Source organism: Pseudorasbora parva, chromosome 9 (genome assembly GCF_024679245.1).
Source record: "Pseudorasbora parva isolate DD20220531a chromosome 9, ASM2467924v1, whole genome shotgun sequence".
Lineage (NCBI taxonomy): Eukaryota > Metazoa > Chordata > Actinopteri > Cypriniformes > Gobionidae > Pseudorasbora > Pseudorasbora parva.
The window spans coordinates 3,048,253-3,066,775 of NC_090180.1; the positions used below are offsets into that span (position 1 = coordinate 3,048,253).

The 18,523-nt window shown below is 40.2% G+C and overlaps 2 protein-coding genes across 2 annotated transcripts in view; both read left to right on the forward strand.

The window, feature by feature from the left end:
* Positions 1–5,191, forward strand: part of eif2b3 (eukaryotic translation initiation factor 2B, subunit 3 gamma) — an 88,466-nt gene extending 83,275 nt beyond the window's left edge. Inside the window, exon 12 of the mRNA XM_067452989.1 lies at positions 4,947–5,191. Coding sequence (XP_067309090.1) covers positions 4,947–4,999 — 53 coding nt within the window. The 3' untranslated portion in view covers positions 5,000–5,191. The remainder of the gene's footprint in view (positions 1–4,946) is intronic.
* Positions 5,192–15,951: 10,760 nt separating this feature from the next.
* The window catches only part of ptch2 (patched 2), a 46,589-nt gene continuing 44,017 nt past the window's right edge, over positions 15,952–18,523 (forward strand). The window contains exons 1-2 of the mRNA XM_067453486.1: positions 15,952–16,537; positions 17,886–18,078. Of these exons, the coding sequence (XP_067309587.1) occupies positions 16,388–16,537; positions 17,886–18,078 (343 nt within the window). The 5' untranslated portion in view covers positions 15,952–16,387. The remainder of the gene's footprint in view (positions 16,538–17,885; positions 18,079–18,523) is intronic.

Here is an 18,523-nt window from a genome sequence, read left to right on the forward strand (position 1 = left end):
CTCTCTCTCTCTCTCTCTCTCTCTCTCTCTCTCTCTCTCTCTCTCTCTCTCTCTCTCTCTCTCTCTCTCTCTCTCTCTCTCTCTCTCTCTCTCTCTCTCTCTCTCTGAGTGCATGTTGGGAGCGAGAAGGGTGCGTGTCTGAGAGCGTGTTTTCTGTCGTACGCGATTCTTTATAACTTTCTTTCTGTTTTTCTTATTCTTTATTTTTGTGTTTATTATCTAATATTAATATAGAGTTGTAATAAAAGTTGTGCCGTGCTTTGCACGGAGTATCTGGCGTTAGGTATGGCGTCCACAGGTGGAAGGACGTCATTATCTCTCCGCCATGGTTTCAGGTGTGTGCCAGAGGCGAGTGCTACTGTGGAAGATGTTTTGTTAGCGGTTGGTGAGCAGATGGGCTATGAGAATATATTGTCAGCTTCGAGAATGAACAAAGCAGTAGTAGTCTTTCTCAAAACGGAAGCTTTAGTCAATAAAGTAATTGAGAACGGGTTGTGGGTTAAGGAAATGTTTGTTAATATTACTCCACTGTTTGCTCCGGCAACAAAAGTAATCATTTCAAACGTCCCTCCATTCATTGAAAACGAAGTCATAGTGAGAGCGCTTACGAGATTCGGAAAAGTGGTGAGTGAGATAAAAACAGTTTCTTTGGGATGTAAGAACCCCGCGCTTAAGCACGTTATGTCTTTTAGAAGACAAGCGTTTATGCTTCTGAGTTCTTCTGATAAAGTACTGGATGTGTCGTTTAGAGTGAATGATGGCGACAGTTCGTACATGATTTTTGCTAGTACGGAAAGCCTGCGATGTTTTGAATGTGGGGAGTATGGACATAAAAGACTATCATGCCCTCAAAAGAAAACAATTTCGGAGGAACCTAGGATTATTGTTGAAACGGATGAACAATTGGTGCGTGAGGATGTGGCGGGGAAACAGACACCAGGAGAGGAAAAGTCAGGTTTGGACGGAGACCCCGTTGTACAGACGAGTGAGGCCAATGGATTAGAGGTGAGTGAGAATGCTGTGAGTGATTTAAACTATGTTGATAAAGAAAAGCCAAGCTGTAGCAATGTAAATGGTACTGAAGTTGTAAGAGAGCAACATGTAGTTAGTCATGTAGGCCTTTGTGGCAGTGGTGAGCAGAGTAGTAATATGGAGGAGGATGATGCGGCTTCTGATATTATGACGCAGAGCCAGGATGATATGAAGGATGATGAGAGTTTGTCAGATTTGTCGGATCTCGGTAAAATTGATGAGGATGTACTCTGTGGAACAGATAAATGCGTTTTTGGACGAGACTAAAGGAAAAAGGGTAGAAATAGGAGATTTCTTCCCTGACGTAGAGAAGTTTGTTGCTTCTGTGGTGTGGGCACGTAAAACATACAATCACACAGTGTTATCGCAACAGAAACGGTACAGACTGAAGAAGTATATAACAGTGTTGCGGCAGGGTAAAAGGAACTTGAATGAAAGAAAGAATCTCTCTCTCTCTCTCTCTCTCTCTCTCTCTCAATTCAATTCAATTCAATTCAAGATTGCTTTATTGGCATGAATGTAAAAATACAATATTGCCAAAGCGAATTACATAAATAATAATACACATTGACATAAATAATGATAATTGATAGTAATAAGAAAGAAAATATTACAACACCGTATAACTTAACTTTAACTTAAATAACCGGTGTAACAAATTAGAACATTTGATACCACAGTGTTTTAACATATTCACACAATCACACATTCAGGGGGTCACTGTGGTGGACAGTAGGGACACACACTGAGGTCAGATGCATTACACACATTACACACACACTCACCTGCTGTCTCTCAGGCTGTGACACGCACACACGTATCTCGCAGCCAGTGCGGCTGTCTGTCCCTCTCCTAGTATTATATTTATTTGTTCTATTTCAGTCTCTCTCTCTCTCTCTCTTTCTCTCTCTCTTTCTCTCTCTCTTTCTCTTTCTCTCTCTCTCTCTCTCTCTCTTTCTCTCTCTTTCTCTCTCTTTCTCTCTCTTTCTCTCTCTCTCTTTCTCTTTCTCTTTCTCTCTCTCTCTCTCTCTCTCTCTCTCTCTCTCTCTCTCTCTCTCTCTCTCTCTCTCTCTCCAAACTCAGAACACAAAAACAGTCTTTTGTGCAGATTCCTTCACACTAAAATATGTCTTTATATGGATCATTAATCTTGCACTCAAACGTTTAGTTTGGAATAGCCACATTCGGCAAGAGGATATCATCCTTCCTGAGCGAGTGTGTATAATCCTGACACATTGGTAAACTGTTTGCTTGTCAGTATTTGATGGAATGGCCCACAAAGGTAAACTTCAGATAAAACATTATGTATTTATTTATTTTTGTTTGTTTCAAAAACCTGTTTCGAGGTTTACGCTGTTAGCCTGCTTAAAAAACGGTGTTGTGTTTAGCGCTATTCGTACGGTAATAGTTTCTCGTGGGGCGTAAGGTATTTTCATCATTAACAAGGGCTAGTCTGTGATTTTACTTTATTCTCCCACCACCCGTGTAAAAATCCCTGGCCGAATTACTGACTGTTTTTAGACAAACACAAGGTCGTTTGGTGATTAAATTGCCGTCCGAATCCACATCTCTGAGTTTTCAAGAAGAGATCGCTTCAAAATTAACTGTTTATATCATTTTTGACCCCTGCAAATATGCATTTGGTGTATAAATATGCATTTGCTTTCTAGAGCTGAGGTAGCACAATCTCGCTCTTCCATTAAAGCTACACTATGTATTTTTTCGCTAACCTCTTCTCATAATAACACGGGCGTAGATTGATGACGCAGACACAAAGGCTGCGTCCGAAAACCTCGACAGCTGACTCGTTGCCTCGCTGCCTTATCAGACAATGGCTTGTTAATGGACCGCATTTATATAGCGCTTTTAACAGACCCTATGGCCATCCAAAGCGCTTTACATTTTTGCCTCACATTCACCCATTCATACACCGATGGCGATGTCAGCCATGTAAGGCGCCATCCAGCTCGTCAGGAGCAGCTGGGGTTAGGTGTCTTGCTCATGGACACTTCGACACTTGGTCAGGTGGAACCGGGGATTGAACCACCAACCTTTCGGTTTGTAGACAACCTACATGAACCACTGAGCCACTGCCGCCCCGTGCATGAAGGCACCTCGCGAAACTAATTTCGGACAGACTTCTAAGGCAGTGTAACAGTTTAACGATCTACAGCAAAACAGAGCAAGCTTTGGTGAGAACTTAACACATATTGAATACATTAGTAATTTCTCACTAGAAATGACATCAGAAGTGGAAAATATTGGTTAAAAAACATACATTTACTCAAAAACTGACCAGCAAACACAACTTTCGGACGCCATCTTAATTTCCAAGCTTGACTGTCACTGAATGGAAAGCTCAGGATTGTGGGATATCAAAGGCAGCGAAGGATAGATCTATGCTATCTTCAAAACCCGATCAGATGAAGGTCTCTCAGGAGACAGGAAGTGAAGCTAACATTAGATTCGGACGTTGCTTGATTTTGACTTCCTGCCTTCAAATGTGTCCTCTAGTGCTGCAACGATGCGTCGGCGTCGACGTCAAAATCGCGTCACACTGTTAGTTTACATCTCGCGTAATGGCATACAGGGAATGGAGAAAGGTGCATTCTATCACAAAAAAAGAGACCACTGTTCTCAAAAGTAGGAGAATACTTTAAAAAGAGGACAAATAAAATGGCCCTTTGTTCCCTTTGCAAAACCGATATGGTGTACCACGGCAGCACAACTGCGATGCGCGAGCACCTCAGAGGAAAACACTCGGCGCTCTCCGGTGTTACAGTTTAACTGGTTTCCGTGTGATCTGGTGACCAACTTCCTGGTTCAGGTCTGATATTCTTGCGCTTGCGGCATTCTGAAAAGTCGAGATGTTTTTAACTCGATGCGGTGCGGACGCGCCTGGAAAAAACGAGCGCGTCGCTTCCATTATGAGCGCTTATCGTGCGCCTACATTGGAAATAATAAACTTGAGCGCGCAAAAGATGTGATATGTGAACGGCCCCTTAAAAGACAGCGGGCCGTGAGACAACAGTCACACACCACCGAGCTACCCGAATCAGCTCCAGATCTCTGGAAACCATGCTAAACCATAGCAGAACCCTGACTACACTTTATGGTTTGTGATGCTAAAGAACATTTCATGACGTGTCAGACAACTGTAAATGTATGGCTACTGTGGTTTAATTATAAACGCTATCATAAACTCATATTTACCATAGTAAAATAATTTTCTTTGCCTCTTTAATATTTTATACTGTAAAAACTTCAACCACATTGGTTGAAAATGAATAAAGGTTGAAATATTATATTAGAAGTTGTACTTTCTTTTTGTAAAGTTATCCAAAGGATTCATGAGCTAATTACAAAAAAGAACATTAGATTAATTATTTATTGTAATAAAAAAATCTTTAGATTAGTCGACTAATCGAAAAATAATCGTTAGTTGCAGCTCTAGTGTCCTCCGAAGGCAGCATTCTCCAGGTTTCGGACGCAGCCCATGTGACTTTGGCGATCCGAATCATGAATCGATTCACTGATTCATAACCGTTCGAAGCTTTGTTTTGAAATCGGCCATCACTATAAAAGTCGTTATTTCGTTTTTTTGTGCACAAAAACGATTCTCGCCGCTTCATAAATGATTGTAGAGCCGCTGTAGTGAGATGGGCTTTGTAACGACGTCTTTAGTGCCTTTATGGGTCTTGAGAGAGGAAATGACATTGGTGTCAATGAAGGCCTTTCTGAGCCATCGGATTTCAACACTAATATCTTCATCTGTGTGTGAAGATGAACGGAGGTCTGACGGGTGTCCAACCACAGGAGGAATTAATCACACAATTTTTATATTTTAGGGTAAACTAACCCTTTAACAGAACACACAGCTCATCTCCTGCCCGTCTCTTTCTCTCTCCTCACAGCTGAAAGGACCAATGAGGTGATCGTTGGATCCGACCAGCTCATGGAGATCTAGAGCCACGGCCCGGATCAACCTGCAGAAACCCGGCACAGGATCCATTTTTTACATGTCCAAATAAAAATGGATTTATTTATCTCAAGACTTCTGTTTTGGTTTGGTCACCAGTTTGGTGTGTGCAGTCGCTTACGAAGAATACCATTTTGAATTTTTACCATTTAAAAAGTACAATAAAAATACTTCAATCCATTTAACGTCTTCTTGTAATAATATCATGTATTTGTTTTATTATTAGTAGTAGTAGTATCTTTATTATATATTAATATTATTAATATGATTATTAAAAATGTATTAATTAGAAATTAATAATACTTATATATATATATATATATATATATATATATATATATATATATAAGTATTATTAATTTCTAATTAATACATTTTTTAATAATCATTAAAAATGTATGATTTATTAATGATTTAAATTAATGACATTAAAAAATTAACGGTTTGTACAGTATATAAACCATTACGCCTATGGAATGTCCCCACAATTCACAAAAACGTGTGTGTGTGCGTGTGTGTGTGCATATATACACACACTATGGTGCTGTCAAATTATTAATTGCATTATTAAATGATATGTGTGTAATGTGTACAATTATTGTGTGTGTATGTGTGTGTGTATATATATATATATGCAAATATTTATAAAATGTATGTGTGTATTTATATATACACACATTACACACACATTATGTAAACACAAACTTTTATTTTGGATGCGATTAATCGATTTGACAACACCGTATCAGTCAAAAGTTCAAAAGCAATGCTCATCCAGCCTGCATTTATATGATCAAAAATACATTACAAATATTGTAAAATGTAAAAAAAAAATTTGCTTTTCTATTTTAATATACTTTAAAATGTTATTCATTTCTGTGATGCAAAGCTAAATTTCCACCATCATTCCTCCAGTCTCCTGTCACATGATCCTTCAGAAATCAGTCTAATATGCAGATTTATTGATTTTTTTTGACCTGTGATACTTTTTTCAGGATTCTTTGATGAATAAAAAGTTTTTAAAAAGAACAGTATTTATTTAAAATAGATAAACCCTAATCTCAAAGAACCATCTGATACACTCACCTTTATGTTATTGCATCACGCAGTCATAAATCATGCGGTGTAAATGCATATCAAGTGTTTGAGTTCATGAGATGTTTTTGGGGTGCAGGTGTTGATCTCAGTGTGTGTGTGTGTGTGTGTGTGTGTGTGTGTGTGGTTTGGTTGTGGTTGTTTGTCCAGTGGCTATCCCATCACCCATCTGCGTGACCACCATGACTGGGACTGCATGCTCTGCTGCTGAAAGGAACTGATAACCACAATGGGGATAAGTTTATTTGTACACAAGAAGCCTGAAAGAAATAGACCACCCAGTCAGACACAGTCTCTCTTACTCTCCGATACATGCAGGCGTTCACAAATGCCTAAAAGGAGTACTTCCTAAAGATTTTCCTCTTTTGCTGTCAACGATTTATAGCATTCCAGCACTTGTGCATCTCTTAAATTACAGGTCCCCGGTTCCCTGGTGCCGATGGATTCAGAGCCTGAGGAAGAAGCTCAAACTCTCGGTGTGATTTATAACGACTCCGACTTATTGTTTTTAAGGCCAATCCGAGTCATTTAGCGTCACCGGTGGAGTGATTGCACGATCAGTGTCGTGAAGTGCACGCTTATTGAAATATTTCACAGTGACATCTCTTTCGTGTTTCCCTGTCTTTAAATCCATGAAATAATATGTGTATTTATGAGATTGTCACGGCTCCATTCGTCCTCCCTTTTCTCTTCATTATGATTCAAGACTTTTGGCGGATCACGCTCTTTGGGATCTGCAGGAGTGTTGAATGATATATATATATATATATACCGCAAAAAATGCTTTTCTTACTTAGTATTTTTGTCTTGTTTCTAGTCCAAACATCTAACAATTCTTAAGACAAGAAGTATTTACTAGACAAGAAAAAGTAATTGTCTTGTTTTGGGAAAAAATAACTCAAAATTAAGAGAGTTTTTGCTTAAAATAAGATAAATAATCTGCCAATGGGGTGAGAAAAATAATCTTAAATCAACATTATTTTACTTACCCCACTGGAAGATTATTTATCATATTTTAAGCAAAAACTCTCAATTTTGAGTTTTTTTTCCCCAAAACAAGACAATCATTTGTACTTGTCTATTAAATGTTTCTTAATGTAAGAATTTAGATATTTAGACTAAAACAAGACTAATTAAGAAATGCTTTTTTTGCAGTGTATAATATATTTTTCCCTGGAGACCCGTAATGTTTATAAGACTATTGTGCTATGATGCATTGCACACGTTAAGTAGAAATAATTAAAATGCCCCAGGTCCTCTCTGAATGCTTGTCATCTGCTAATACGAAACATGTGTCCTCCATTTTGTCAGTGTGATAGCTAATCAGAAGTGGAGGCCTTTGCCCCGCTCGCCGCAGTGTCCGCTCGGACCACCAGACCTGGCTCAGGAGATGTGGCTGCGGTTGTTTTTCGAAGGTTTGTATATTTAGACGAAGCCTCCCAGAGCTGGAGTCCCCATGGCTGTGTTGGTTTGGAGCTGTGTTCAGTGTCATTCTCCACCCTTTGGGCCAAATGTGACAGATGCTTGTGTTTTCCTGGGCCTGGGATCAGATGTCAGCTGACAGATCATATATCAGGCCCACCTCGCTGTCTCTGTGTAGCTTCCAGCCCGCTCCTCTAGGCCGGAGCTTCAAGATGTGCCAAACTGAGTCAAATACGCCATGACCATTTAAACAGGTATTTTAAATGTGCACACACACACACACACACACACTGTGGTCAGTAAGACATATATATGTAACACTTTAGTCTGGGGAACACATTCACTATTAACTACGACTTTCATCTCAATAAACTCCTAATTTACTGCTTATTAATAGTTAGTAAGGTAGTTTTTGTAGTGTTTAAGTTTAGGTATTGGGTCGGATTAAGGGATGTAGAATAAGCTCATGCAGAATAAGGCATTAATATGAGCTTTATAAGTGCTAATAAACAGACAATATCCTAGTAATATGCATGATAATAAGCAACTAGTTAATAGTTATCAAAAGGAGCAAAGTATCTTTGGATGCAAACATGTCTACTGAAAGTAAACATTTATTTTACTGTATAAATATAGCTTATATATATATATATATATATATATATATATATATATATATATATATATATATATATATATATATATATATATATATATATATCAAAAATACATCAAAACACAATAAAACAATATAATAAGCCACAACATCCTGACATAATCACAACTAAATTATCTCCTGTCAGGGTACAAAGCCTTTTGTCGTAAAGTCCATGCCTTCTCGATTTTGTATTAGTCCGAGAGCGTATGCAAGTGTATGCACACTATACTGTCCATGTCCAGAAAGGGAATAAAAACATCATCAGAGTAGTCCAAATGTATTTTGGATGCTTCAAGAGACTCTAATTAACCCACTGATGTCTCATATGGACTACTGTGATGATGTTTTTATTCCCTTTCTGGACATGGACAGTATAGTGTGCATACGCTCTCGGACTAAATATAAAATATCTTAAACTGTGTGTGAAGATGAACGGAGGTCTTACGGGTGTGGAGCGACATTAGGGTGAGGAGCTAATGACATAAATTTAGTTTTTGGGTGAACTAACTCTTTAATGTGAACAGACTAGTAAGTACTGTACGCGTGAGTTGTCATAAATCATAGAGACTTGAATATAACCATGCAACTTGTTACATCCAGCGGTCTTCAAGAAGTGTCGAGTTGCTGTTCTTTCAGCCCGTGAGAGTCTGTGACCCGACTGACCAAATGACAGGCACAGTCGAGGCCTTTGCTCTGAGGGACTGTATCAGTGTGTGTGTGTGTGTGTGTTTTGGGGGTAGGCGGTGTGTGTAGTCGGTGGGGAGGGGTGAAGAGATGCTTGAGCATGGTGGAGGGTGGTGAGAGGCTCACTGGCCACCCAAGTGGCAGCAAACCTGCATGTTTTCTGCTGACCCCTACACATTAACAGAACACTTCCTCAATTTGTCTTCTGTGTTCTTGAGGCACAAACGAAATTTCCTCTCTTTTTCGCCTCCTTTTAAGATGCCACATCCCCCACAAGCCTCCTGCAAACCCTCACGCCCACCTTCAGTGCACACACACTTAACAATTAGTACTTTCTTGCTGCTGAACAAAGACAGTATGGAAGCTGTGTGGCCTGTAAAGGCCAATAACCTCTATGACATGTGAGGGACTGCGCACTCTTTGAAATGAACATACTGGCTGCTTTACAGCGCTCCCCAGGACGCTCGCTAAATAACGGCGGAGCTTGTTTATCTCACACGACCCCGGCGATGGTGCGCCCCGTGACTGGGGGCTCTGTTCCTTCTGTAAGAGCCAGAATCAAAACACTTACCGGATTCTCAGAGCGCTTGTATGCGAGAGTTTTAATGATGGTTAAAACATTACACTTGTTGAGTAGACATGACATCAGTGAGAAGATTTCTACATTTGAGTCATGCACCTGTGGCCAGCTTTTTGGGTTGGATGTGCATAAGCTCTTTCATCATTGAGTTGAGGTGAGTTGAGTAATTGAGTTGAGTAGTTGGGTTGGGTTGAGTAGTTGGGTTGGGTTGAGTTAAGTGCGGTTGAGTTGGGTTGGGTTGGGTTGAGATAAGTTGAGTAGTTGGGTTGGGTTGAGTTGAGTTGAGTTGAGTTGAGTTGACTTGGGTTGAGTTCAGTTAAGTTAGGTTGAGTGGTTGAGTTGAGTTGAGTTGAGTTGAGTTGAGTTGAGTTGAGTTGAGTTGAGTTGGGTTGGGTTGGGTTGGGTTGGGTTGGGTTGGGTTGGGTGGAGTTGGGTTGAGTTGAGTTGAGTTGAGTTGGGTTGGGTTGGGTGGAGTTTAGTTGAGTTGAGTTGAGTTGGTTTAAGTAGTTGGATTGGGTTGAGTTGAGTTGAGCTGAGGTGAGCTGAGTTGGGTTGAGTTAAGTTGAGGTGGGTTGAGTTGGGTTGAATTGCGTTGAGTTGAGTTGAGTTGAGTTGACTTGGGTTGAGTTCAGTTAAGTTAGGTTGAGTGGTTGAGTTGAGTTGAGTTGAGTTGAGTTGGGTTGGGTTGGGTTGGGTTGGGTTGGGTTGAGTTGGGTTGGGTTGAGTTGAGTTGAGTTGGGTTGGGTGGAGTTTAGTTGAGTTGAGTTGAGTTGGTTTAAGTAGTTGGATTGGGTTGAGTTGAGTTGAGCTGAGGTGAGCTGAGTTGGGTTGAGTTAAGTTGAGGTGGGTTGAGTTGGGTTGAATTGCGTTGAGTTGAGTTGAGTTGAGTTGAGTTGAGTTGGGTTGGGTTGGGTTGAGTTGGGTTGGGTTGGGTGGAGTTGGGTTGAGTTGAGTTGAGTTGAGTTGGGTTGGGTTGGGTGGAGTTTAGTTGAGTTGAGTTGGTTTAAGTAGTTGGATTGGGTTGAGTTGAGTTGAGCTGAGGTGAGCTGAGTTGGGTTGAGTTAAGTTGAGGTGGGTTGAGTTGGGTTGAATTGCGTTGAGTTGAGTTGAGTTGAGTTGAGTTGGGTTGGGTTGGGTTGAGTTGAGTTGGGTTGGGTGGAGTTGAGTTGAGTTGGTTTAAGTAGTTGGATTGGGTTGAGTTAAGTTGAGCTGAGGTGAGCTGAGTTGGGTTGAGTTGAGTTGAGTTTTTGGGTTGAATTGAGTTGAGTTGGGTTGGGTTGGGTTGGGTTGGGTTGAGTTGAGTTGAGTTGGGTTGAGTTGTTAGGTTAAGTTGAGCTGAACTGAGCTGAGTTGGGTTGGGTTGAGTTGAGTTGTTGGGTTGAGTTGAGTTGTTGGGTTGAGTTGAGTTGAGTTGAGTTGTTGGGTTGGGTTGGGTTGAGTTGAGTTGAGTTGAGTTGAGTTGAGTTGGGTTGGGTTGAGTTGTTGAGTTGAGTTGAGTTGAGTTGAGTTGAGTTGAGTTGAGTTGAGTTGGGTTGGGTGGAGTTGAGTTGAGTTGGTTTGGGTGGAGTTGAGTTGGGTTGGGTGGAGTTGAGTTGAGTTGGGTTGAGTAGTTGAATTGGGTTGAGTTAAGTTGAGCTGAGTTGAGTTGAGTCATTGGGTTGAGTTGGGTTGAGTTGTTGGGTTGAGTTGGGTGGAGTTGGGTTGGGTGGTTGGATTGGGTTGAGTTAAGTTAAGTTAAGTTGAGCTGAGCTGAGTTGAGTTGAGTTGAGTTGAGGTGGGTTGGGTTGGGTTGGGTTGGGTTGAGTTGAGTTGAGTTGTTGGGTTGAGCTGAGTTGAGTTGAGTTTTTGGGTTGAGTTGGGTTGGGTTGAGCTGAGCTGAGCTGAGCTGAGCTGAGCTGAGTTGAGGTGGGTTGGGTTGGGTTGGGTTGGGTTGAGTTGAGTTGAGTTGTTGGGTTGAGTTGGGTTGGGTTGAGTTGAGTTGAGTTGGGTTGGGTTGAGTAGTTGGATTGGGTTGAGTTGAGTTGTTGAGTTGGGTTGATTTGAGTTGAGTTGAGTTGAGTTGAGTTGAGTTGAGTTGAGTTGAGTTGAGTTCGGTTGGGTTGAGTTGAGTTGAGTTGAGTTGAGTTGAGTTGAGTTGAGTTGAGTTGAGTTGTTGAGTTGAGTTGTTGAGTTGTTGAGTTGAGTTGAGTTGGCTTGAGTTGAGTTGAGTTGTTGAGTTGGGTTGGGTTGGGTTGGGTTGGGTTGGGTTGAGTTGGGTTGAGTTGGGTTGAGTTGGGTTGAGTAGTTGGATTGGGTTGAGTTAAGTTGAGCTGAGCTGAGCTAGGTTGAGTTGAGTTGGGTTGAGTTGAGTTGATACGAGTCAAGGCTTGATTAAATATATTAAATACATACATAAAATATAAATGCGCTCTAACCGGGATTAAATAAGTAGAGAGAGATCGGTAAGAAAACAAAGGGGTCTGATTTCATCTTGCCACCTGCTAGTTTTGCTCTAACAATACCCCTGTTAAAGGGCCACAAACAAAGACGGCTGAAAAAAAGTTTTTTAAGCGAGCTATTCATTACGACGACAAAGGGCAAAGAAATACATTATCATAATTAATCTTATCTGTGGCTGTGGGTGGCGGGTCTTTTCCTTTTGAGACTGACGGACCCTCACAATGCCAACATGTACACATCAGTGTGTCACAAAGCACTTTGGGGGCTAAGAATATTTTAAGCTTTGTAAACATTGGCCAAACAAGTCCTGAATGTTAGCTGGAGGCTAGTGTCTCCCCATGCTTTTATCCACATCAAAACAGTCGGCCGCTGCCAATTTGAATACAAATTTTGACTTCCTTTCTTTCAGGATATTCCCAGAGCACAATGGCACAGGTTTCTAGTATCTGTCGTTGTGTGGTGGAAAAATTGCACATTGCTGATTTCATGTGAATGGCTGAGGCAGAAACATTTAGTCAAATATAAATGCTTTAACATATGTGAAATATAATATTAATGGAGGTTTTTTTTTCTTCAGTTGGGGTCATTTTCTAAATTAGTCAAGTTCCTGGTTTTGAAATATGATAATTGTCACTTACAAAACATGTTTTTTTCCCCTAAATATTAGGTTCATGCTTAGAAAATGTGGATTATAGTGTTCTCATTGAGGTCTTTCTCCCTCTCGCTCTATATATACTCTATATGTGACCTTGGACCACAAAACCAGTCATAAGGGTCCTTTTTTTTTATTGAGATGTATACATCAAAAAATCTGAATAAATAAGCTTTCCACTGATATGATGTTTTTATTTAACAAGGTTCGGGAGGAGCTCGTTCAGATAATTGACACAGGTGGAGAGTACTCAGCTAATCAATAAAAGAGGTGTATATATACGCAGCTTTCTTACCTCCATTTTGTTGACAGTTTATCAGCATCCCTCCACCACCCCTTCTCCACATTTTGCTCTTTTTAGTTCCAAATTACTTACATACAGGGGGTACTCGAAGCTTGAAGCCCTCTACTCTCTATAAATGATATGTAAGTGTGAACTCGTGAAGTATGGTTCGTCAGGATAAGACGATATTTGGAGATGCAACTATTTGAAAATCTGGAATCTGAGGGTGCAAATATTCCAAATATTGAGAACATCTCCTTTAAAGCTGTCCAAATGAAGTCCTTAGCAATGCATATTACTACTAATAATAAATTTTGTATATATTTTTACGGTATGGACATTTACAAAATATCTTCATGGAGCATGATCCTAATATCAATGATTTTTGGCATAAAAGAAAAATTGATAATTTTGACCCTTACGATATATATTGTTGGCTATTGTCACAGATATACCCGTGAGATGCACGACTGCTGAAGAGCTCCAGGGTCACATATGTAATGAACAATATTATAACATATAATATACACACATAATATCGACATATATATGTATACATGTATGTGTGTAATATTCAATTCAAGATTGCTTTATTGGCATGAATGTAAAAATACAATATTGCCAAAGCGAATAACATAAATAATAGCACATAATAATAATTAATGGTAATAATAAAGAAAATAGAACAAAATATTACAATATAACAAAACTTAAACTTATTAGAACATTTGATACCACAGTGTTTTAACATTTATATACACGCACATGACGGTAATGATGCTTACAGGCGTCAACTAACTTTAGAACCTACTTGTCTGCTAGTTTCAAAGCAATTCGTTCGTGGTGCCGATGCCTTCATAAGATAAATAAATTCAGCCCTGAAGCTTTTGGGGAAAATAAACACGCCTTCGCCTGCGGAGCCTCTCAGCTGTCGTTTGATAGCCGTGCTTCGTTCTTTTGGAGCTTACCTTTACTCAAGCAGGGACGGGCTGTGGCCGTTTATGTTTCGGGGCTGTGTGATGGCAGATTTCTGGACAGCGCATGGTCATCTCCCAGTTTATTTATCCAAGGCCTCTAGACCTCGGCCCGGACCTCCCTCAGTTTGTTAGGCTTAAAGGGGCCCCTACCGCATGGAGCAATTCCTCAGATTCCACATTAGCTCCCATTCCCAGCTGCCCTTACCCTCATCAAATTAAACAATTTCAAGAAATGCGCACAGTGTTGCCATAATACACACGCATGCATGCCCTTGTGCTTTCCATTATGTCTTTATAGAAAAAAAAATACAATTCTGTGTTTGAAGTAATATCTTCCCTACAACCGTTAGGCCTAAATAATCATTAAATGACAGGTGGAACGGATTGCTCATACGCTGATTATAGTTTGCACAAAAGCAAGGGCCCTTAAACTCTATGCAACTTCTTATCAACCACACGTTTGAAATCTCTGTGTCTGTATATTTTAAGTTTGCATGTTCACCAAATCTGTGCATTGAATGAATTGAATGATTTAGTTGGATGAATGATCCATAATCATATAATTGAACCAATGTTTAAACAGCATTGGAATGGATTGACCCTGCCATTATGCATATCTAAGGTCTTACACACAGAGAAAAAAGGTGTCAAAATGGTACCTTTAGGGGTACAACAGCTTGCCAGTACCCTAAAAAGGACATATTTGTACCTTTTTTTAACCGCAAAAAGGTTCATAGTAATAATACGCATTTGTACTAATATGCCCCTTTTAGGAGTACAAGATATCCTTTAAGGGTACTGACAAGCTGTTGCAGCCATTTTTCTGTGTGTAGATCATGTATTAATGGTAGATACATGACAGAATTTGCTGTCCTAAATATAGTCAAAGTGGTCACAATGTGCATTGCTTATTTTTTTGTGGGCGTTTTAAATGTAATTAAAGAAAAGCAAAAATTACGACAAATGAAACAGAGTCAAGTCCTGAGTGTCATCACACACAATATGTGCGTTTCTTTCGACATTGATTGCTTTGTTTGACATCAGCAACATAAGTGAGATATTTTTACACAGAATCAATGCATTTTGTTAATCTTTATTAATGTCTATTTATCGTTGCGTTTGTATTACACCATTTGATTAACTAATGTTCACTACTTTATTGGTTTGATTAAATTTGCATGCAAGGACGCACAATGCAAGAGCAGATTAATTTGTAAAGTCTCGCTCTGCATCCGACTGTCAGTATAAAATAAATGTTTGTGTGTGTGTGTGTGTGTGTGTGTGTGTGTGTGTGTGTGTGTGTGTGTGTGTGTGTGTGTGTGTGTGTGTGTGTGTGTGTGTGTGTGTGTGTGTGTGTGTGTGTGTGTGTGTGTGTGTGTGTGTGTGTGTGTGTGTGTGTGTGTGTGTGTGTGGTATCAATATGGCCGGTGTGATACCGTATTGTAATTCTGACATCGATTGCTTGGTTTAAAATCAGCAAAACATACATTTACAACTGAGATATTTTACACAGAAACAATGCATTGTGCATTAAAAAAATTCTGGGTTGTTTTAACCCAATGTTGGGTCAAATGTGGACTAACTCACCAATTGGGTTGTTTTAACCCTGCGGTTGGGTTAAATATTTGCTTAAGACAACCCAGTTGTTTTAACCCAATGTTGGGTCAAATGTGGACTAACTCACCAATTGGGTTGTTTTGACCCTGCGGTTGGGTTAAATATTTGCTTAAGACAACCCAATTGCTGGGTTAAAGCAAACCAAATGCTGGGTTAGTCCACATTTGACCCAACATTGGGTTGTTTATTACCCAGAATTTTTTGTGTGTGTTCTTCTTTTTTACTGTTGTTGCGTTTATTGTATAATTAATGTTATACCCTATTTGATTAACTAATTTTCACTACTTTATCGGTTTGATTAAATTTGCATGCAAGTATGCACGATGCCAGAGCAGATTAATTTGTAAAGTCTCGCTCTGCATCCGACTGTCAGTATAAAAGAAATGTGTGTGTGTAGTATCAATAGATGGCCTGTGTGATAGCGTGTTAAAATACGAGCTGAGGCGATTGGGAATGCAGTGAAAGAGCACTTCCCCCTCCCGGCGCTGATGCGAGGCCTGCCTGGGTGGTCTCCCTCTCTCTCCACTTTGGAGAGCTGTTGCTTAGCAGCTAATAATAGGAGATGTTTGCAAAGTAATTTGCCTCTTCCTCGGCCAATGAGAACCAGAGCACTTTTCCATCCAACCACCCTTTTCAGGGTTTGCAAAGGGGCTACCTCTCCAAATGTTACTGCAACAGGATCAGAGGTAGACTGGCGCAATCCGCTCACGACTTTCTTCTGCTTTTACCCGCGTTACGCGCTATAGCTGGACGAATGAAGACCGAGGAATATATACGGATTCGAGCACATAATGTTGGGATGGAGTTGGAAGACTTTGGCGCAAGGAAAGACTAGAGAATATTTCTTAAAGTTGAACCCGGTGGATGCGCGTGTCGCGAATCTTGGATTATTACTATTATCGTCTGTTCCCAACGCGCCGCGTTTGCCTTTAACTTTCTTCAGCGCTTCTTCTGCCTCCCGTTTGGACTATGGCCTCGGATCCCAGAGACCCGGGACCGGCCGGCGGTGTTTTTGGAGATTTACCCCCGAGTTACACACGCTCTCCGCCTCCCGTGAACTCAGACCACCGGAGACCCGGTTACTGCCACGCCGCTTTTGCGTTAAAGCAGATTTCTAAGGTGACAAACGCTGGAATATACGCACAAACACACACACACCGCGTCGTTGTTGTTCTTCATGCCCGTGATAACAGCCTAAGTGAGCCAGGGAACTTTTAAAGACTTCTTTTTAGCGTAGTTTTGGAAGTGTTTAAGGGATTTACCCTTCTTTTTTTAAGATAGTGGGACGAAATGATCAACAGGCGACGTACATCTCCAAGCCTAATTTAGTGGAAAGAGGGAGAGTAAACGACCCTAAATATGAAAGAATGAGTGCGGACAGCGACTTCTATGAATGAGAGCCCAGTCTCCATTCATTTAGCTCCTCTTTTGGGTCTTTTTCGCGTTTAACTGATCGCTAGTGTTCAGTCCGGTTGGTCTAGATACAGTATAGCGTGTTTGTTTGACAATGCGCGCGTCCTGCTGGGAAAATTCACTGATTAAGTTTGATCTGACAAAGCATCAGTGAAGCGCATGAACGCTTGGCTATGTGTCAAAACTCCCATGAGTGAAACCAAAACATGTCCAGTTATTCTTCCGATTACAGGACACTTGTGAGGATGTTGCAAAGCCTGGACGCATTGAATCTTTTTTAAATGTAACATTAAATGTTTTTGGATTATTTAATAAGCCTTAGAAGATCTCTTTCTTTGTCGCACGCTTCAACAGACGCATTTTGAAACACTTATATTTTATAGAAATATGTTTGACAGCTTTTAGTTATGCTCTACCATTCTACCTTTAAGGTTAAAGAATTTAAGAAGCGTAAATATAACTGTAAAACATTGATAAACAAAAAGATGAGCACTGAATCCAGAGCAGATGAGAAACCTCAGGCCTGTGAGATGTTTAGGGAACACTAAACTTGAGAACAACGCGTTTTAAAACTTAACTAACGATAAACTAACAACATTTTACAGGCCTGTGAAGTTCTCCAGCTCCCAGGTGAAAAATCTGTACTATTAAATGCATTAAAAATGTACTTGAGTATCTTTTTAGTACAATATAATTATACTATAATGCATTTAATAGTATGTCTTTTTCAGCTGGGTTTTAGAGTAAGACATGAAATGATGAGATTGTAGTGTTTTCTACAGGTTAGGCTGGATTAATGAGAACTCAGTTTTGATATTGTCACACTGATATTCAAACTAAATGTTGAAGTTTTTCACATGTTTGCTTTGTTTTTGTAGTCAAACGTCCTTTGCATTGTCTCGTTTAGAAATGTCCTACAACATAACCCCTCTTCTAAATATTGATTTGTATGTTGTCAGGACACTTCGCTATCCTGGCAGGGCACCGTGTGTTACAACTGATCTGAAATAACATCGCTGTACATGTGAATAAGTGTTCCTCTCTTGTGTCTCAGGGGAAAGCTGTGGGACAGAAAGCACCGCTGTGGATTCGGGCGAGGTTCCAGGCTTTTCTCTTTTCTCTGGGCTGTCACATCCAGCGACACTGTGGAAAAGTCCTTTTCATCGGGCTGCTTGTGTTCGGAGCCCTGTCTGTTGGTTTGCGGGTCGCTGCCATTGAAACGGACATTGAGAAACTCTGGGTGGAAGGTGAGTCCATGCTTTCATGTTTCGCTGTGTGGGTGGTTTTTTGGGGGGGCTGATCGCTGAGGATATATTCTCACTTTGCATAGATCCTTGCTTTACAAAGTGCAACTCAATTTCAGATCTCTCTCCCAAACAATTTTACTATCTTTGCTTTGGCTTAAAGGGTTAGTTCAGCCAAAAATTAAATATGTCATTAACTTCTCGCCCTAATGTCGTTCCACACCCGTAAGACCTCCGTTCATCTTCACACACAGTTTAAGATATTTTATATTTAGTCCGAGAGCGTATGCAAGTGTATGCACACTATACTGTCCATGTCCAGAAAGGGAATAAAAACATCATCAAAGTAGTCCATATGAGACATCAGTGGGTTAATTAGAGTCTCTTGAAGCGTCGAAAATACATTTTACTGAAAAAAATAACAAAAACTATGACTTTATTCAGCATT